Source organism: Elephantulus edwardii, unplaced genomic scaffold, assembly GCF_000299155.1.
Source record: "Elephantulus edwardii isolate Elephantulus edwardi_28Jun2011 unplaced genomic scaffold, EleEdw1.0 scaffold00099, whole genome shotgun sequence".
NCBI lineage: Eukaryota > Metazoa > Chordata > Mammalia > Macroscelidea > Macroscelididae > Elephantulus > Elephantulus edwardii.
The window spans coordinates 6,135,678-6,154,014 of record NW_006399849.1 but is presented as its reverse complement, the minus strand read 5'-3'; the positions used below and the strand labels follow the sequence as shown (position 1 = coordinate 6,154,014).

The 18,337-nt window shown below is 39.9% G+C and overlaps 1 protein-coding gene across 2 annotated transcripts in view; it reads right to left on the bottom strand.

Annotated features, from left to right (window-relative positions):
- PDE4D (phosphodiesterase 4D, cAMP-specific) overlaps positions 1-18,337 on the bottom strand; it is a 2,352,803-nt gene that overhangs the window by 1,325,367 nt on the left and 1,009,099 nt on the right. The window contains exon 1 of one of the 2 annotated variants that reach the window (XM_006891513.1): positions 12,788-13,239. The exons of the other annotated variant lie outside the window; for it this stretch is intronic. Coding sequence (XP_006891575.1) covers positions 12,788-13,239 — 452 coding nt within the window. Of the gene's footprint in view, positions 1-12,787; positions 13,240-18,337 lie in introns of those variants that run through there. 2 annotated transcript variants of the gene reach the window in all.

The following is an 18,337-nucleotide window of genomic DNA, read 5'->3' as shown; positions in this document are numbered from 1 at the left end:
GAAGAGATTGTCTCTTTTCTTGTATTGAGGGACTGGTGGATTTGTAATGACAGCTAGATGCCGACTTCAATTAGCAGTGCAACATAAATTAAAGTCAAAGACTCCTTTAAGACTTTTTTCTTTCCACATTCCTATAGCAGTTTAGCTGGATTTTTCCTCCGGTGGTGGTTATTTATAAAAATACATATACCATGCATACACAAGATCACATTTTTATTTACATAGAAATACATACACACACAGAGAGAGGTATACCTTCATATATGTAAAAGTTTCTAGATACATGTAAGTGAATACTATCATTCTATTACCTAGTCTTTATATCGCCTTTTTTCATTTGACAACTTACAGGACTTAAAATTACATCTCTATATATACATATAGTGGCAAGAAGTTGTACTGCAATCCTGAAGGCAGGCAGTTCGAGGCCACCAGGTGCTCCATGGGAGAAGGATGGGCAGTCTTGTCCACGTGATTAGCTGCCTCTGAAAACCCACTGGAGGGTCAGCCATGTGTTGGTTCTGACTATATGATACACAACAACAACAACATCTCTATATCTATCTACCAATCAAACATATATAGGCATACACACACACACACACACACACACACACACGAATCAGACTGACTGTATTTACAGAATGAATCATTGGAGAAGTTCAGTATAAGCAGTCAAAACCAGGCCAGGTGCTAACTCTGGAAGACACCATCAATCATCCATGTGTAAGTTCACACTGAAGCTAAGGAAAATAAAAACTAGCCCACAAGAACTAAAATATGACCTTGCATCTATCCCATTTGAATTCAAGAATCATCTCAAGAACAAGTCCTAGCTAGCACTGAGAAGAGAGAGAGAGAGTAAAAATATGACAAAGACAGCTTGTGATCTTGGTAGCATAGGAGGTTACTTCATGTTCTACTAACTAGAAGGTCAGTAGTTCAAACCCCTATCTTCTATACTGATAAAAAGCTTTCTTCTATTAAGATTGTGAAACTTGACAATGAGTCATCAAGAGTCAGAACTGACTTGACAGAAGCAGGTTTTGCTCATTTGTTCAGGTTTGGGGTTTTTTTTCCCCCAAGAAAAATTCCAGCGAAAGGGATAACTGAGTCACAGAGATATTTGATATTTTGATACAAATTATTTGATTATCCACTAAGGAAGTTTTCTAATTTAAATTATTACTAAAAAGATTGTACATTAAAGAAGGTTCTTTTTGCTCATGGTTCCTCCAATTCTTTTTGAAATATTCTTTTTAATAGTTTTTCAAGATGACAGGTGAAAAGTTAATTATCATAGGCACATTTAATTTGCATTTTCTGCTCACTTTTCAAAGAAGAGAGAATCTTTTCAGCTTATTTTGGTCATTTGTCTTTTTAATTTTTTTAAAATTACGTATCCACATAATTTGAATTATGATTCTATACTGAAAGCAGGAGTGCCATCTACTTCCTAAATAACATGCCTCTGGAAACCCTATGAACTTTGATAAATGTTGATAGTTGTAGAGGGGCTTCAGGTCTTCTGTTCATAGGGTCGCTATGAGTCGTGCTCGATTAGAAGGCAATCAACAACAACAACTGTGTGTTCTAACTATCTTATAGGAAAAAGCATTCTTCACTTTTTTGGTTTTCTTAATGTTCCTGACCACTTGTGCAGAGTTCAATTGCATTTTAAAACAACTCACCCCCCACCAAATGCCATTTATTATATGCCATTTTAAAATAAGATTTTGCCTTTACGCTGTCAGAAGGGTTACATTTTTTTATATCCTATCTTAAATTACTTTTTTCCAGCGACTCAAGTGAAAATATTACTCATTTGATACGTAATGTCCTCATATTTGTTTCTTTAATTAGCCAGTAATTTTAGTTCACTTTATAACACAATGACTTGCATTGTATGGATCAAGGATTTGAGAATAAGATGAACATTCTCCTCTAAAAATATGCACCCATCTCAATGTATCTCCTGGATAAAAGAACTTCAAGTTAGGAATTAACCAATAAATCTTTCCAAAGGAATAAGTAAAATAGGAGGGAGGTTTATTCTATAAGCGTTATTTTCATTCTCATGCTGGATGAGATATTTTCTCACCTGCTGGATCATACCTGTTCTTTTCTTCTGCAATCATCACTATTTGCATCTATATTCATAATCATAGTTTTGGTCAAATAATGTACTTCCTCTTCTCTGATACAAAATTTTATATATCTGACAGTGTAATGAAAAGATCAACAGAGTGAGTTACAATAAGCTGTAAGTCTGAATTCTGTATTTTAACATGGATGTATGTCAAATTTCATTTTATTACTTATGAAATGAACAAAGTATCACTAGAGCTGCATCCCTTACACTTATCAAAGAAATATATTCTGTCTGAGAGAGGACAATCTGAAAAGGCAATGTCTTAACTATTGACACATTTAAGAGTTTATTATGATTCTATACTGAAAGCAGGAGTGCCATCCAATTCCTAAATAACATGCCTCTGGAAACCCTCTGAACTTTTTTTTTATCATTTATTAAGGACTTGGATAATTCATATGAAAGGATCTAATACATGTAGTAGGGAAGATATTTTAATTGTTTTTGGTCAAACCTTCTTCTAAATGGCACAGCCCTGGTCTGTCCATTTGCTGTACAGAGGTAACTTATGGTTGCTGTGACACTGATGTGTCAAACGCAGTCATGGTTACCCATGGTGGACGGTGTTTGGTGGAGCTCCCTGATTAAAATAAGCTTGGAAGCAGGAGAGGCATCCACTTCCAAAATAGCTTGCCTCCAGAAACCCTATGAACTTGGAGAAACGAGGAAAGTCATACAATTGTTCAGGTCTTTCTTTTATAGGATCGTTATGAATCATTTACAACGTGACAGCACTTAACAACAACAACATACTACAATTAGTGTAAAACACAGGTGACTCAATGGCACATAACAACAACAATAAAAATATAAAATGCAGTAAAAGAGTTCTGTTGGGGAATGCTAGGGAGGAGTGGGAGGCCTCTGGCCAGGGCAAATCACCCAGCTCTTGGCAACAGCAGCCAGGAAAAAAAAAACAACCAAACAACCGTATTGTGATGGGAAAGTCTGCTGTTAGGGACCTCTCTAAAGTACTCAAGAGCAACGCTGTCTCTCTGGAGACTAAGGTCCGCCTGATACAGGCTGTGGTCTTTGCAATCACTTCTTATGCATCAGGGAGTTGGACAATGACTCGGGAGGATAGAAGGAGAGTTGATGCCTTTGAGCCTTGGTGCTGGAGAAGAGTATTGAATGTACCATGGACTGCCAAGAAAACAAACATATTCATCCTAGAGAGGGTTAAACCAGGCTACTCCTTGGAGGCAAGGATTCTGGGGCTTCGTCTGACATACTTTGGACATGTTGTAAGGAGACACAGGTCCTTAGAGAGGGACATCATGCTTTGTAGGGTAGAGGGACAGCGCAGGAGGGGAAGACCCTCTATGAGGTGGATTGATTCAGTGACTGAGATAATCGGGATGGGTGTGTCAGAGGTAGTGCAGTTGGCACAGGATAGAGCAGGGTTTAGGGCTGTTGTACATAGGATCGTTATGAGTCGCAAACAACTCGATGGCACATAACAACAAACAACAACCAGATAAGTGCAAGCCTAAGATGGCTCTTGCATCTGTTGAGCTTGGAGTGGTCTGCACTGAGCTGAGGTTCTCCTGCCCAATCCAGATGTCTCACATCTATAATCTCACCCCATCAGATCTTCCTGTTTACTTGCCTGTGTATAAGTACACTGCAACCCCCAATAAAGTTGAGTTTGTCTCTAGGAGTGAGAGCAGTGCTCCCGGAGTTCTATGCCTCCCTCACACTTACTGCCATCAGGGTGTTGCTGATCCCTGCTGGCAAAGAGACCACAACAAGTTCATAAGGAAAAAAGACCCCTCATACTGTGAGAATCCTTTTGGAACTGCTAACATTTGAACTGCTTAAAAATATGTTTATGAGTCTCTCAAGCAGATAAAGAGAGGGTGGTGTGGAACACCAGAAAAGCAATTTAGAGGGAAGAAGCAGCTTGGAAAGGGAAAAACTTGTGAAAAGGCCTGGAGAGGAATGTACATGGCAAGAAGTTGAGGGTGGTTACTTTTTGGAGTTCATAGACAAGGCAAGCAGAAAGACATACTGAGAGAAAAAAAGGGGAGCCTACTAATTTAATAAGTAAGATTAAGAAGTTTAGAGGCTATCATACAGATAATATATAATCACTCAAGGTTTTTAGGCAAAAGATGTGGGAATTACGCTTGGGAGGGTGGAGGGACAGCACAAAAGAGGAAAACCCTCCATGAGATGGATTGACTCAGTCACTGTGATAATGGGGGTAGGTGTGTCGGAGACAATAAGATTGGCATAGGATAGATCGGGGTGGAGGGCTGTTGTACACAATGTTATGAGTCACAGCCAACTAGATGGCACATAACAACAACAACAACAACAACAGTATGTAAAAGAGCTGGCGACCACTTTGGAAGTCATCACAATTATTGGGAAGACAGATTAGGGTTTATAATTGAGCAGACAGAGGAAGAGAGAAGCTACTGGGATGGAGTCACATGATTTCAATGGGCTCAGATCTGGGAGTTGGAAGATCTAGGAAGAGAAAGAGCGTAATAGCGTAATATATGGGGTAATAGAATGAACGATGCTGCTGTACATCTAGAGAAATCAATGACTGTAAATGCTTATTTACATAACAAGTAAAATTTCATTTCTCACTGAAGCCCCCCCACCCCAAAATGATCTGGTGAGTATAACAAAATGATTTTGCATGTTTGGACAGAATCAAATCAATTTAGCTGATAACTTTTAAAAGAGTAACTCAAAATGCCCTCATCTCAGAAAAATTAGATTTCCTATTTTTAAATGGAGAAAAATGTTCCTTAGGGTAAAAATAACCACAACATCTTTTGAAATATAATACTGTGCTAGTTGGTAGAATCCCTTAGCAACATTGCTGTTATGAACTAGGACTAGAAGCATTTAAGTTAGAGACTCACATGATTATATGCTTAAAAAACCTTAAAAATGGATTATAGGCTTTGAGAGGAATGTCATTTTACCCTTATTAGACTTAACAACCTTTGCATAATAAACAAAATGTGCACTGTTATTCTGTGGGATGTATAGTTTAAGAACTCTTTCAAAGTAACTCTGGGAACTCTTACTGAAGATTATAAAGATCATTGCATGTAAATGGGTATATATGTATGTATCTAAGTTGAGAAGAAATAAAACACACCAGAAAATAACCCCAAAACCATCAGTGTTTTGTTTTTGGTTTGTTTTTGTGTTTTTTTTTTCTTCCTTAACACACAAAATCCACCTTATTAAGAACTATTCATTAAAGTTATTTCCATGTTTGCAGATGGGAACAACACTTATTAAAAGTCACTAAAATGAGAGATCTAATGTAATTGTCAAGAGATATGAAAGATATAAATAAGTAGTTCTGGATATCCCAAGAAATTAATTATGTTAAATAATTCAATCTTATAGGACATTTGCCTCTTCAATGTAAAAGAAGGACAATGGTGAGTGAAATAGAAATCTCTATCTATGCAATTGTTATTGTTATGTACCCTAGAATCAGAACCAACTCATAGCTGATGTCCCAACAGGTTTTCAGAGGCTTTAAATTACATGGAAAGAGACTGTCTATCTTTCTCCTGCATAGTACTTGGTGGACTGAGCCCCTCGCCTTTGGGTTGGCAATACAGTTCCTTACCATTAGCCAGCAGACCTCCCTTTGATGGTCTACAGGCTTACAGAAATGTGTCTTATGGATATTGGTGGATATTTATTTCACTGTTTCTTCTCTAAAACAGAACAATGGGGTTAGGGTGGCCCAGTCAGCAAGGTAGAAGGACTTACATGTGTTCCACTCTTAGAGGAAAGGTTCCTACACCATTTCTCTCTGTTCTTTTATTTTTTCCCCACTCACAATGAATGAAGTATTGAAGATACATAACAATAGATGGGTACAAGAAGGTAGAGAATCCAAAATATTATTGTAATGTTTTGATTTCACAAAATACACTAACTGGTAGAGAACTACATAGAGCTCCGAACAATCTTCCAGTAGAGACAAATAAGGACAGAAATGCTAAAATCATGTGTGTGTGTGTGTGTGTGTGTGTGTGTGTGTGTGTGTGTGTCAAACAATGTTTTGGTAACATGAAGACTTGACATTTAACATTGACTTGTATAGAGTTTTGAATTTTTGAGATATATCTCTATCCATTGATTACTTTGCCAACTCAAATCAGATGGTCAAACCTAGTGAGTGTATTGGCATTACTAAAAGTATTTTCAAAACACGATAATATATCAATTCAAAGAAGAGTAAAATACTGAAAATGGTAGCGCCCATTCTTTACTGTTGGTCTATGAGTAATGTCTCATGTGTTCTTGAACAACAGAAGTAAATGAGATATTTTTAAATCTTAAATTTATTCAACAGAAAAGGTTCTCTTTTATTTTTGTCCTTACACAGGTTCTATTCATATAGTTTTAATGTCTTTATTAAATATAGATAGAAATGTTATGTCAGACACATACATACACACACACGCATATAATGTACACATATGTATATACACATACAGATAATGTACATGCACCTATACACACATGAATTTAATGTACATACATACATGTATATGTATACATATACACACATACATACACACTTATACAGACACATGCTGTTGTTGTTGTTACGTGCTGTCGAGTTGATGGCAAGAAGCCGAGAGTGACTCTATGCACAATAGCCCTGAATTCTGTTCTATTCTTGAGCCAGTCTCACCGTCCCTGACACATTTAACCCTCATTACCCCAGTTACTGTGTTAATCCATCTCATCTGAGGTCTTTCTCTTCTGCACCGTCCCTCCACCCTTCCAAACATAATATCCTTCTCCAAGGATTGGTTCCTTTTGACAACAGGCCTAAAGTATGTGACATGGAGTCTCAAAATATTTGCCTCCAAGAAGCACCTTGGTTTCACCTTCAGACATACTTGTTAGTTCTCTTGGCAGTCTGTGGTAGTTCAGTACTCTTCTTTAGCCCTACAACTCAAAGGCATCAATTCTTCTTCTGTCATCTTAGGCAATATATATTCATGTACAAATATGTAGTTATGCTTTCACTCACATTAATCAACAGGTCAGAGGTTTGATTGCATGCACAAATATTGCAGAAGAAAGAAATGCTATCTGCTCCTGAAAAGATTACAGTCTAGAAAATGCTATAGGGCAATTGTAGGAGTCTGAACTTACAAGGTGGAACACAGCAATATTACATTTTTATACACAAACACACAGAGACACATCTATATCTCTTTATACATGTAACTACATTATTCATAGGATTTTAATGGTCTATTATAACAGAAGTGAATGGCCAGTCTTGCTTCTTAGTCTGTTTCAGTCTGGCAGCTGTCCTGACACCTGTCCATCATGATAACCTTGCTGGTGCTTGAAATACCAGAGGCATAACTTTCAGCATCACAGCAATAGGTGGTCATCCCTATACAGCAAACCGATAGATGAGTGTTCGACCCATAAGAGTAAACTATTAGACAAGAAAGCATATGTTGTTGTTGTTGATTACCTACGAGTCAAGCACGACTCATAGTGACCTTATGAACAAAAAGCATGAATCCCCTCTACAACCATCAACATTTATCAAAGTTCATAGAATTTCTAGAGGTATGTGGTTTAGGAAGTAGATGCCACTCCTGCTATAAATATCTTAAAACAGAAATGCATGCTGTGAGGCACAGAAAACAACCTGTCTGGGCTGGAACAGTGTTATCTCCCAGCCTAGCAGAAGACGAATTAGGGTGCACAGTCATGTCAGACTGGTAGCACACCCTGGTAGCAGAAGTCAAGAAGTCAAAAGAAATGTTGCATTGAGAAAATCTGCTGTCAAGGACTGCTCTAAAATGCTAAAGAGCAAGGATATCAGTTTAAAGACTTAGGTGTATGATCCAACTGAAAGTTAGACAATGAGCTCTGGTGGCCTAGTGGTAAGAAATTGAACTGCAATCCCAAAGACACACTCTACAGGGGAAGGATGGGCAATCTTCCATGTGATTAACTCCCTCTGAAAACCTGCCAGAGAGTCAGCTATAGTTTGGTTCTGACTCTACAGTACACAACAAGTCAACAGAAGAAAAATTGATGCCTTTGAATTGTGGTGCTGGAGAAGAGTACTGCATGTCTCATTGATTTCCAAAAGACCCAAACATGTCTGTTTTGGAGCAAGTACAATCAGGGTACTTCTTAAAGGCAAAGATGGTTAAACTTCATCTCATTACTTTGGACATATAATGAGAAAAAGCCAGATACTCCATTCTGGGAGAGGTAGAAGCTCAGAGAAAGAGAGGAAGAACTGCAACAAGATGGATCGACATGGTCACTGTTCCAATGGGCTGGTTGATGTCAGAGATTGTGAGGATGGTACAGTATAGGGCAAAGTTTAGGTCGGTTGTCCATAGGGTTTCTAGGAGTTGTAGTGAATTTGACAGCATGAAACATCTCTATGAAGGCCTGTTCCCAAAAATCCAAAGAATTGGAGTTACTCTTCGTAACATTAGGAATGGCCAGCTTGTCTGTTATTTTGCTAACATAAAATTCAAATTATGTACTTTCATCTAGATTTTTATGTCATTAATAAAAAAATTCCAAAATGTTAGAAAACTGTTCAGTAAAAACAAATTAAGCATACTTCATAGCCTAGAATAAAAAAAAGTATTCTTATTATTTTTAGTGCCTAGGTAGTGAAATATAAGGAATCTTCTGTATACTTTATACATTTCTGTATTTAAAAGAAAACGTTTAAGAAAAATTCCATTTAATTGCTAGGTTCTTATGTGGTTCTTATTACAGCAGAGTCAGAACCAACTCCCAGGTGATCCTATAGTGAGTTTTCAAAAGCAGTAAATCCCACCAAGAGGATATTGCCCATCTTTTTCTTGAGGAGCAGCTGGTGGATTCCAGCCATGTGCAAGAAGGCTGAGACCAGAATTCCTTACTGCTACACCACTAGAAGGGAGCTCTAGTTGCCTAGTGGCAAGAATCTGTGCTGCAATTCCGAAGCAAAGCAGGCAGTTCAAATCCACCAGTTCCTCTGTGGGAGAAGGAAGGGCAATCTCCTCCCATTCCATTAACTGTCCCTGAAAACTCACCTGAGGGTCAACTTGGTGCTGGTTCATCCTTAGGGGTACACAACAACACTACCTGAGCACCTTCTGCATTGAGTAAAAGCAGTATTTTCTTTTTTCTTTTTCTTTTTTTAGTATTTTCTAATATACATGAAATTTCTTTTGTGATCATAGTTTTCAGGTATTCTTCTTCTAATATATTCATGGCAAATATCACTATCCTGATATGTATGTCTCTATCACCAAGGAATTAATTTTCCTATTTGAATTTAACTTTTTACTGATAAATAGAACCCCTGTAGAATGTACAAGGCACCTTACTAAGAGGGGAAAATAGTTTGTGTGTGGACGTCAACCAAAGAACTAATTAAAATATTTTACCAGGTCAACTAAACTGCTGTTAAATTGTGAGAGACTATCAGTTGAAGGGGTGTAAATATTTTAGTAGGTTTTTTAAATTCTTTCATATATCATTTGGTTCTCCTGGTGACAGAGACTTATTCTTAAAATTCCTTTTATGTTGATATTAAAAATTCGTTTCAGTGAATAGCTCAAGAGTAAAATTTATTTCTCATATCTATATTGTCTATGGAGTTAAAAGAATTGACCCTAAAATGTTTGAGGATGGCCTTCTTTTTTATACCAATCTTTTAATTAGGCCAAGTATTTCTCTTTCTTATTCCTTCACCTGTTGAAGTTAATTCTTAAATTTCAAAGTAGATAATAATAGTATATGAATATGTGCTAGAAACTATTTTGAAAAAGACAAACAAGCCTGTCTAGACAATACCTAAGGTTTCATTTATTCCCTCCACCAATTTCAGATGCCTGAATCTGGTAATTTAAACCTATACTTCAGTGGTTATTGATATACACACATACATCTTCCTATACCTCACACTTTAAAAAAAATTCTCCTTTAGAAGATCATTGAAAATAATATGAAGCGCTCTGATTAGTTTTGACTTTTCTGAGCACTGGTCCATTATTTAATATTAAATGCATTTTACAAAGTCAGCAAACACATTGGTTTACCTCTTTTGTGATCATTAAAACCAGAGTTGCCTATCAAATGAAAAATAAAAGCAATCGAATGCTTCCAGAAGTTCTGCACCGTCATTTCACCAAAACTGAATATAAACAATCTCATTTTTATTTTTTGTGAACTTTATCTCCTGTGATATTAGTGAAATTAAAATTGATGCTGTGCACATGCCCACATTCTGGGTACATAAATTTTAGAAAGGGCCCGTTGGCTTCATTGTGGATTGAGACCTGAGTTTCAGTCTCAGCTTGGACAGTCATACTCTCTGTTATACTGAAAGTCTATTCACGTCCTTTCTGGGCTCAGTGTGCTTATCTACAGAATATGGTAATGCCAACAATGTGGCTATATGTCTCAGAAAAGTGAATAAATGTGACATTTCTTTGAGAACCTTAAATCATTATGCTCTTCTCCTTAAATTCCCTAATATCCACATGCTTCTCTGGAAAAACAAGTCTCTTAGGGAAAAGGCAATGTACAGCATGCAGAAAGTACATAAGTGCTATAAAGAATTTTAAGTTCACAGAGCCTTAAATAGAATGACAGAGATTTATCAGATGAGCCACAGCTGAAGTTATGTACAAATACCATACATCTTAGGCTTCTGTGAACCATTCAACTAAGCAATTTCAAACAGAACAATCAATCAATGTACAAAGTATATAAAAATAAATTCAAATCAGTGATTCAATGTCTCTATTTCAATTAGCTTATCCCCCCCTTCTCCCCACCATTCACTCAAGCCAATTATATTTTTATTAAACAAAAGAAGAAGATAATTAAGAGACTGTACAATTAAAAGACTATACAAAGTCAATGAACTGAATGAAGTGAAATTCTTGGTCTTTTTAAACATTCATTAAGAGCTCAGCATCACATAAGAAGTATCTATTAAGGGGTCACATACAAACTCTTATGTTAATCTTTATTCTCTCTTTGGGGGCTCACAGGATACAGTACTCAGCTGACGGGAAGAACAGCTAGCTCTTCAAACATAGGATTAAACCATATGTGGATTGTAGCAATCAGCGTTGTAAATGAAAATATGCCTATTAATCTTTGAATGTCTGCAATTCACACCACTCTTCAAACTTTAAAATTGATTTGAACTGAGATTATTCCTTTTCATTCTTGTTCTTTGAGTGCATGGTGCAGATAACTGTACATTATCAATGAGGAAGGCAAAAATGTAGGTACAACAGGGGTGAAACACACTGGCTGGATACTCTTGTCCATGGTTTAGAAGGGGAAACATACATGAAGTACGAAGAAGCAAAAACCTTAGAGCAACTCATATGTGAATACGATTTTAAAATTTTCTGATGTAACCTACTATAAAGCCAATCAGGGTTTGGCAAGCAGCATAGCCTGATTTACAATAATCCGTCACGCTGGTAAGTGACTTAGACGTGCAGTAAAATAAGGACTCTGTCAATAAGGGAGCCAAGGAAGCCCAGATCCTGACACCTTAAGTGTGTTTGTTTTGGAAGGAGGGATTTCTAGCTTGGCGGGCAAAGAGCAGGGAAGAAGATTTTTTTTTTTTTTTTTACCCTCCCCGTGGGTTGCCAGGATGGGGGCTATAATGAGGCCCAATTCCCACCTCTATGCCAGAGTTAAAAATCTGGGGTTGACTCCTCCCAGCAGCTATAATTGGTCCTCTACACTACTCATTTCCTTGGAAAAAGAATTGTCTGCGTCAACTCCCTCTTGACATACCGCTTCCCTTCCAGGTCTTCCGGAGCATTTTACATTAAGGGGAAATCACTATAATCAAATCTCCATGACTTGTCTGCTGCTAAAACGAGGTGTACCCCCCCCTTAGGGATTTTGCAGGGACTTCTCTCTACACACAGGCTCCTGCACACTGACAGTGTAACTCCCACCGCGCCCTTGCTCCCTCCTTCCTGCCCTCCCTCCTTCTCTCTAGTAAGGTTTGCTGAACATTTTGCTCCAAACTCTCCAAGTCTACCCACGTGTTTGTTCTCCCCTCTCGCTGTTCAATTTACTTTCCCGAGTGCACAGAAGAAACGCAACTTGTGCTCGGGCTTTTTTCGCTGCAATCCACTCTCGGCCTCTGCTGACCTGCCTCCCCCAGACCCCTCCTCACTCGGGGAGGAGTGGCCCGCAAGCTTCCGAGGCTCAAGCCCCCGGCCACGCCTCAACACCGCCTCCTCCACCTCCATTTCCAGCCCCAGCAAAGAGAATTGGCTGTGTAGCTGCACTCGCAAGGGTGCGGTGTGGAAGTGGGTGGGGAGGGGGATAGTGGGTGGTGCAGACAACTCGGAAATGCGCGCACACGGACACACAATCCCAATTAACATGCACGCCGCAATACTCGCTGGGTCCCTTACACACCTGAACGACATCCTCGCCAACAAGGGCAGAGAATGCCGCTTGGCTTGCGTTCCCCAAACTCCCAGAATAGAACCTGGCCAGGGGTCGAGGATTGCTGAAAGTTAACAGACTACAGAGAATTTGAGAAGGGGGAGGGGGTGGTGACCCCTTCCCAGATGGGGGAGGGGGCGCTCGCCAGCCACTCACCGCCTAAGTCCCTGGAACGACGAGGGCCAGGACATCCTGGATTTCTTCAGGCCGGGCCGGTGGCCGGTCTCCACGGCGTAGGAGGTGCGGTCCATGGCGCGGTACAGGTAGCGCTCTGTGTCCGAGTAGCCTCGATGCCGGACGCGGCCGGTGGCCCCGCTGGAGGCGTACCGGCCGCGGGGTGCCCCGGGCGGTGGCGGGGGTGGCGGCAGGGGAGGTGGTGGCGGCGGCTGCAGTGGGCACTGGGGTTGGGGCTGGGGCGAGGGCGGCGGCGGCGGGGGCAGATGGTGATGGGGATGCAGGAGGCGGAACTGGGGCTGCCGGAGTGGGTACTGCTGGTGCTGCTGCTCGTGCCTCCACAGATGTTTGGGGGCTTTGAGCGTGGTCCCGCCGGCGTCGTCGCCCCCATCTCCGCTGCCCGGGGCCGGCACGCTGCTGCCCTCTGCCTCCATCCTGTCCGCGGCTCCGCGCCCGGCTGCCCAGCCGGCTTCAACGCGCGGCTCCGAGCGCCCCTGGATGCTGCCGCGCCGCCGCCGCCGCTTCTGCAGCAAAGCAGGCGCTGGGCTCAGCTTCGCACCAGAGCCAGGAGTGGCTCCAGGCGACCGAAAGGGGGCTCTGCCAGCAGAGGGTCTCAGGGCGCAATGGGCTTTCTCCAAGGAGCTTAAGGCGGAGATGCGCTCTTGGGCTTTCCAAGTCACCGAGGCTGCGACGCGCGGTGCACGGCTTAGACAGGGTTCCTTCTTCCTCCCTTAAGTCTTTCCTTCCTTCTTTGGGGCGCCGGCGGTGAGTGCACGAATTGTGAGGTGTTCGCGCTGCCAAAGCAGCGGCGGTGGCTGCCGCCTCCAGGGTCCTGAGAGCCCGAGCCCTGATCTCAGAGCTGCTGAAAAGTTGGACAGCTCCCTACTGGCGAGCGGGTGTTTGTGAGTTTTCCCCAAACCACTCCAACCAGTCAGGAGTCGACCTGTCCTCTTGATCCTTCCCCTCCCTGTGCCCCCGCCTCCCTCCCCTCACAGCCCCCCACCGCCCCGAGGGCAGCTCTTCACCTCCGCTTGCCTTGGTCCTCCTGGAGAAATGGAGTTTGATGATTCTTGGCTGGTTCTCAGAGCGTGCGGATGAGCCCCACGCTGAGGTTTCCAAAGAAAAGCGACGTGACCTGGCAAACTTGCCCGGAAAGGTGTGTGCGCTGCTTTGAAAAATTAGATCTGGGTGAGGATCCAATACTAGGATTAATTCATTATCTTTCTCTGACAGAGAATTGAATGCTGTGGGGCTATTTCCCAGAGCAGGGCCAATGCCCAGCGTTTCCTCTTGAAGATCTTCCTCCAGCTTGTATCGCTTATTGCTGCTGCTTCTGTGATTGTGGAGTGGCCCCAGTTGGGAACCAAGGCCAGCTGTCCTTAATTATAGAGCCCCAGCTGGGCTGGCTGGCCGCACAGTTAAGGTTGGGGTACCTTTTCTATTAGACTCCTCTAGTTCTCTTCAGTGCTTGCTACTGCCAGTGACTGCCTGCAGTTTGCCTTTCTGCCACTTTCAGCAGAAGAAAACAGATTTATTATCAGTGCATTTTAAAGTATATTGTGTCATTATTCCTCCACGGAAATTAGATTTCTATTTGGCATTAAAAGCCAAATCCAACTTTTATTTGTCTTTCCTTTCATGTTCTCCTGCTACACTGAGTGGTTTTAAACCATGAGAATCCCAAAGAAATATATACACACTTTATATACTCCACGCACCTTTTAAATGTTACCATGTTATTTAAGGAGCAAATGCAATGCACTCATATTAAGAGGATTCTACAAATGCATTTTGTGGGAGGTATCATATACTATCTGTTTCGAAATACAAATCTATTTAGGGACCCACAATAGCTCTTGGTCAATATAATTATTCTATGCGCACAGTCTTAGCACAAACTGAACATGCATGCATATTTTATAACAGTCATATAATGAAAACTAAGATGTCAGAATGAAGAGCTATGTCTTGGATTCTCTGGAGTGGGGAAAATTCAGTGAGTGCTCTCAGCACAAGATGCAGGGAAACAGTCCATCGAGTGTGGAAAGATCCTCTTCCATAAATAGGAACAGTTAAATTTAATATCGCACAGGAACAACCTCAACAACTCTTCATGGGGTTTTAAATGATGGGCAAATGTTTCTTCCTCCAACATTTCAGTTTTGGCATACTGCCCACATGCAATCCATGCACAAAAGCTGAGAAAGCCTGTGACTTGAGTGGAACAGGGAGGCCTCCCAAGCTCCACTTCCCTCTGCCTAGGGCTCTCAGTATGCTTGACTCAGGCACTTTCTTTCCCTGTGCAGGCACAAATGTGACTAATGGCAGCAGCCAAAGCCTTTTCCATGCCTCAGAGGGCATGGAGGCTGCATCTTCCCAAACACTAGAGGAAGTGTCATGCAGTAGAAACTACTTTCACTTTTTTAAGTCATTGCATTAACAGTTGGAACCATTTTAATAAAAGTATACAGATTTCTTTTTTTCTCTGACATGCTTGCCACTTTATTTCCTTCAATGTAACTATGACACAATATCAAGCTCCACTTCTTATTCTAGATTATCAAATGCTAAAATATAAGAAAATTATACTCTTCTCTCCAGACTAGACAGAATAATTCAAATTTACCAGTTTCTCACTGTCAAGCTTTCTCTTTCCATTTACCTTAGAAAACTTTATTTCCTATAGCTTTCTTTTTTAAAAGTTTCCTTTGTACTGAAACAAATGTATTTTAAGACATAGGGAACACATTTATACAGTCTTTACCATGTCCTCATCTCAGAATTTTTAACCACTCTTACAACTCCAATAGATTATTAGTAGCTGTACACTACAGCTTATTTTGCTTAAAAGGGTGGAGGGACAGTGCAGGAGAAGAAGACCCTGGATAAGATTGATTGACACAGTAACTGGGGTAAAGGAGTAGAAGTGTTAGAGACAGTGAGACTGGATCAGGTTAGAGCAGGGTTCAGGGCTATTGTAACAGAGTCATTGTCAGTCAAAGATGACTCAATGGCACATAACAACAAGTTTATTTTGCAGCCTTTGAATTTAAGTAATCTACCACTTTCTACTTGCATGACCCTCATTTTTTTAAAAAAGGAAGTCTTTTATATGTAAATTAGTATAAAAGATGTGTAATTATTTAATGAAATAACAGTGAAATGTCTAGTACCAAATAAATACATAATAGTTTTTTAACAATTTCTCCCAGACCTCACACATTATTTTAAATTATTTTTTTGAAATGATTTTAAATCAGTGGTTCTCAGTCATGAGGAGCTCTGATGGTGCTGTGGTTGAGACAGTCATCCATCTGTTTATTTCAAAGGTTTTTAGGACCTCCAAAGGATGGGTTGACACAATGACTGCAGCCGTGGGCTTTAGTGTCTCAGAGATGATGAGGATGGCACAGGTAGGAAAGGGCTCAGGACTGTTGTTCATAGGATCACTATGAGTTGTACTAGACTTAAGGGTACCTGACAACAACAGCAGATTGAACCCACCAGCGATTCTACAGGATGAAGATAGGACAATCTGCTTTCATAAAGACTTAAGACCTTGGAAACTCTTTGAGGCCACTCTCCTTTGTCCTACAGTGTCACTATGAGTCAGAATCTGCTCCGTGATATAGGTTTTCTCAGCCTTCACTACACATTAGTATCACTTGGAGGACTTTTAAAAACTTCTGATACTGAGTTTTAGGCCAATTATTCTCAAACTTTAATGTTACACAGATCACCCAGAGAGCTAATAAAGATCACAAAGACTTGGGCTTTTTAAAGTAAGATAGCACACGACTTGGATTTTTACATGCTTAACAAACTTGCCAGGTGATCCTAATTCTGATAAATGGCTACAAATTATTGCCCTGACAAGTCAACTGACATCAGTATTTTTTTTTTTCACAGAGAGGACAAAGGCATCAAAATGTTTTTTAAAAAAATCTCAATTTTAAGCCAATATATAAGTAAAAAACATAATTCATACTTCATGATATGATTAAAAAAAACCACTCTTGATGCTATTATTTGACTAATCCATGTAACTGAAATGCTTCCTGGCAAAATCAGCTCAAGAGCTTAGCTTTCTTGAAAACATACATCTTACTTATTTACTCTAGTTGTCTCTATGCTAAGAAGAAATCATATCGTTAAAACCTGAGCATGCTCATTTTCCCAATTAAGAATGTCATTGCCCTCTCACAGTTAAAATAATCCCTCCGAGTGGAAATATTCAATCAATCAGTAGGTTTTCTCTGTTTATATGGCAAATGAATTGTATTTTTGGTTTTTGTTTTGTTGGGTGTTTTTTTCTTCACTGACTTATAGTTGAGAGTTTTATAGACAGTCTAAGATGATCTTTACAAACTATAGCAACAATATGGCATAATCTTTAAATCTATCACCATTTTTCTTATGTACAAGAAGTGAAAATACTCAGATAAATGACAAAGGTATCTTCCCTTAATAAACCTAAACAAGCAGTAAGTTGGTCACATTACCAGAAGGTGGAGATTATATACAACCACCGTTTTATGTCAAGGCATCTCAAATCTGCCCAAGCAATTCAATCAATCACTCCTTGTGCTGTTGAGCAATTAACAAGAGAGAGCATTCCTGTCAATAGTGATGGAGACTTCTGGCAGAAATCACGCCAATTAAAAGCATGCAGAAACCAAGCACAGTATCTACTTCTTACACAGAAAATACAGTAAGTTTCAATAAACCAGAGTCTGTTCCCCATTTATTGATGAGAATTTGGATGTGAATATCTATTTGCTTATATCTGCTATATATCGACCATACATGTGTTACGTTTTATTTCTTAAAATGCATTAATTTGATGTATAACAAGAACACATAAATATTAATTATCACATATCTTTTGACACAGAGCTAAGTAGCTGCTGAATTAAAATATATATATATACATGTGAAGTCTCAGATGTCACTGAAATTCAGGGACAGGTAGGATCAGACTTAAGATTTTGTCTAAAGTCATATTAAAGGCTCTTACATTTAAAAAAATAACCTACAGGTAAAAGGAAGATTTTGCGATGTGGTCTGTAGGGAATTGCTGTACTTTGCCAAAGGCTATGGTTCTCTGGTATTTCTAATCCACCAGAGGCTTCGTGGGAGAAAGATCAGAAATCGCATATCGTGCAGTTTATAGCCTTGGATATTGGATGGAGATTCTGGCTCAACATCAACCAGTGATGATGACGATGAGTGATGTTGGTATTCGGTGCTGTTGAGCTGACTTCAGCTCATAATGATCCTATGAACAAAAGATATGAAACTTGATCTATCCTGTGCCACCCTCACCATGTCTGACATGATATGCTGGGGTCCACTGATACAGTCATTGTATTATTCTATCTTGTTGAGAATCTTCTTTTCTTACCCTTGTTTTGATGAGTGATATGTATATAAAATCATAATCAGCCATTAAAGTTTATTTCATTCCTCTTGATCCACTAGGCTTCTTTTCAGTAACTATTGCCTCATTATTGTTGTTGTTGTTGTTATGTG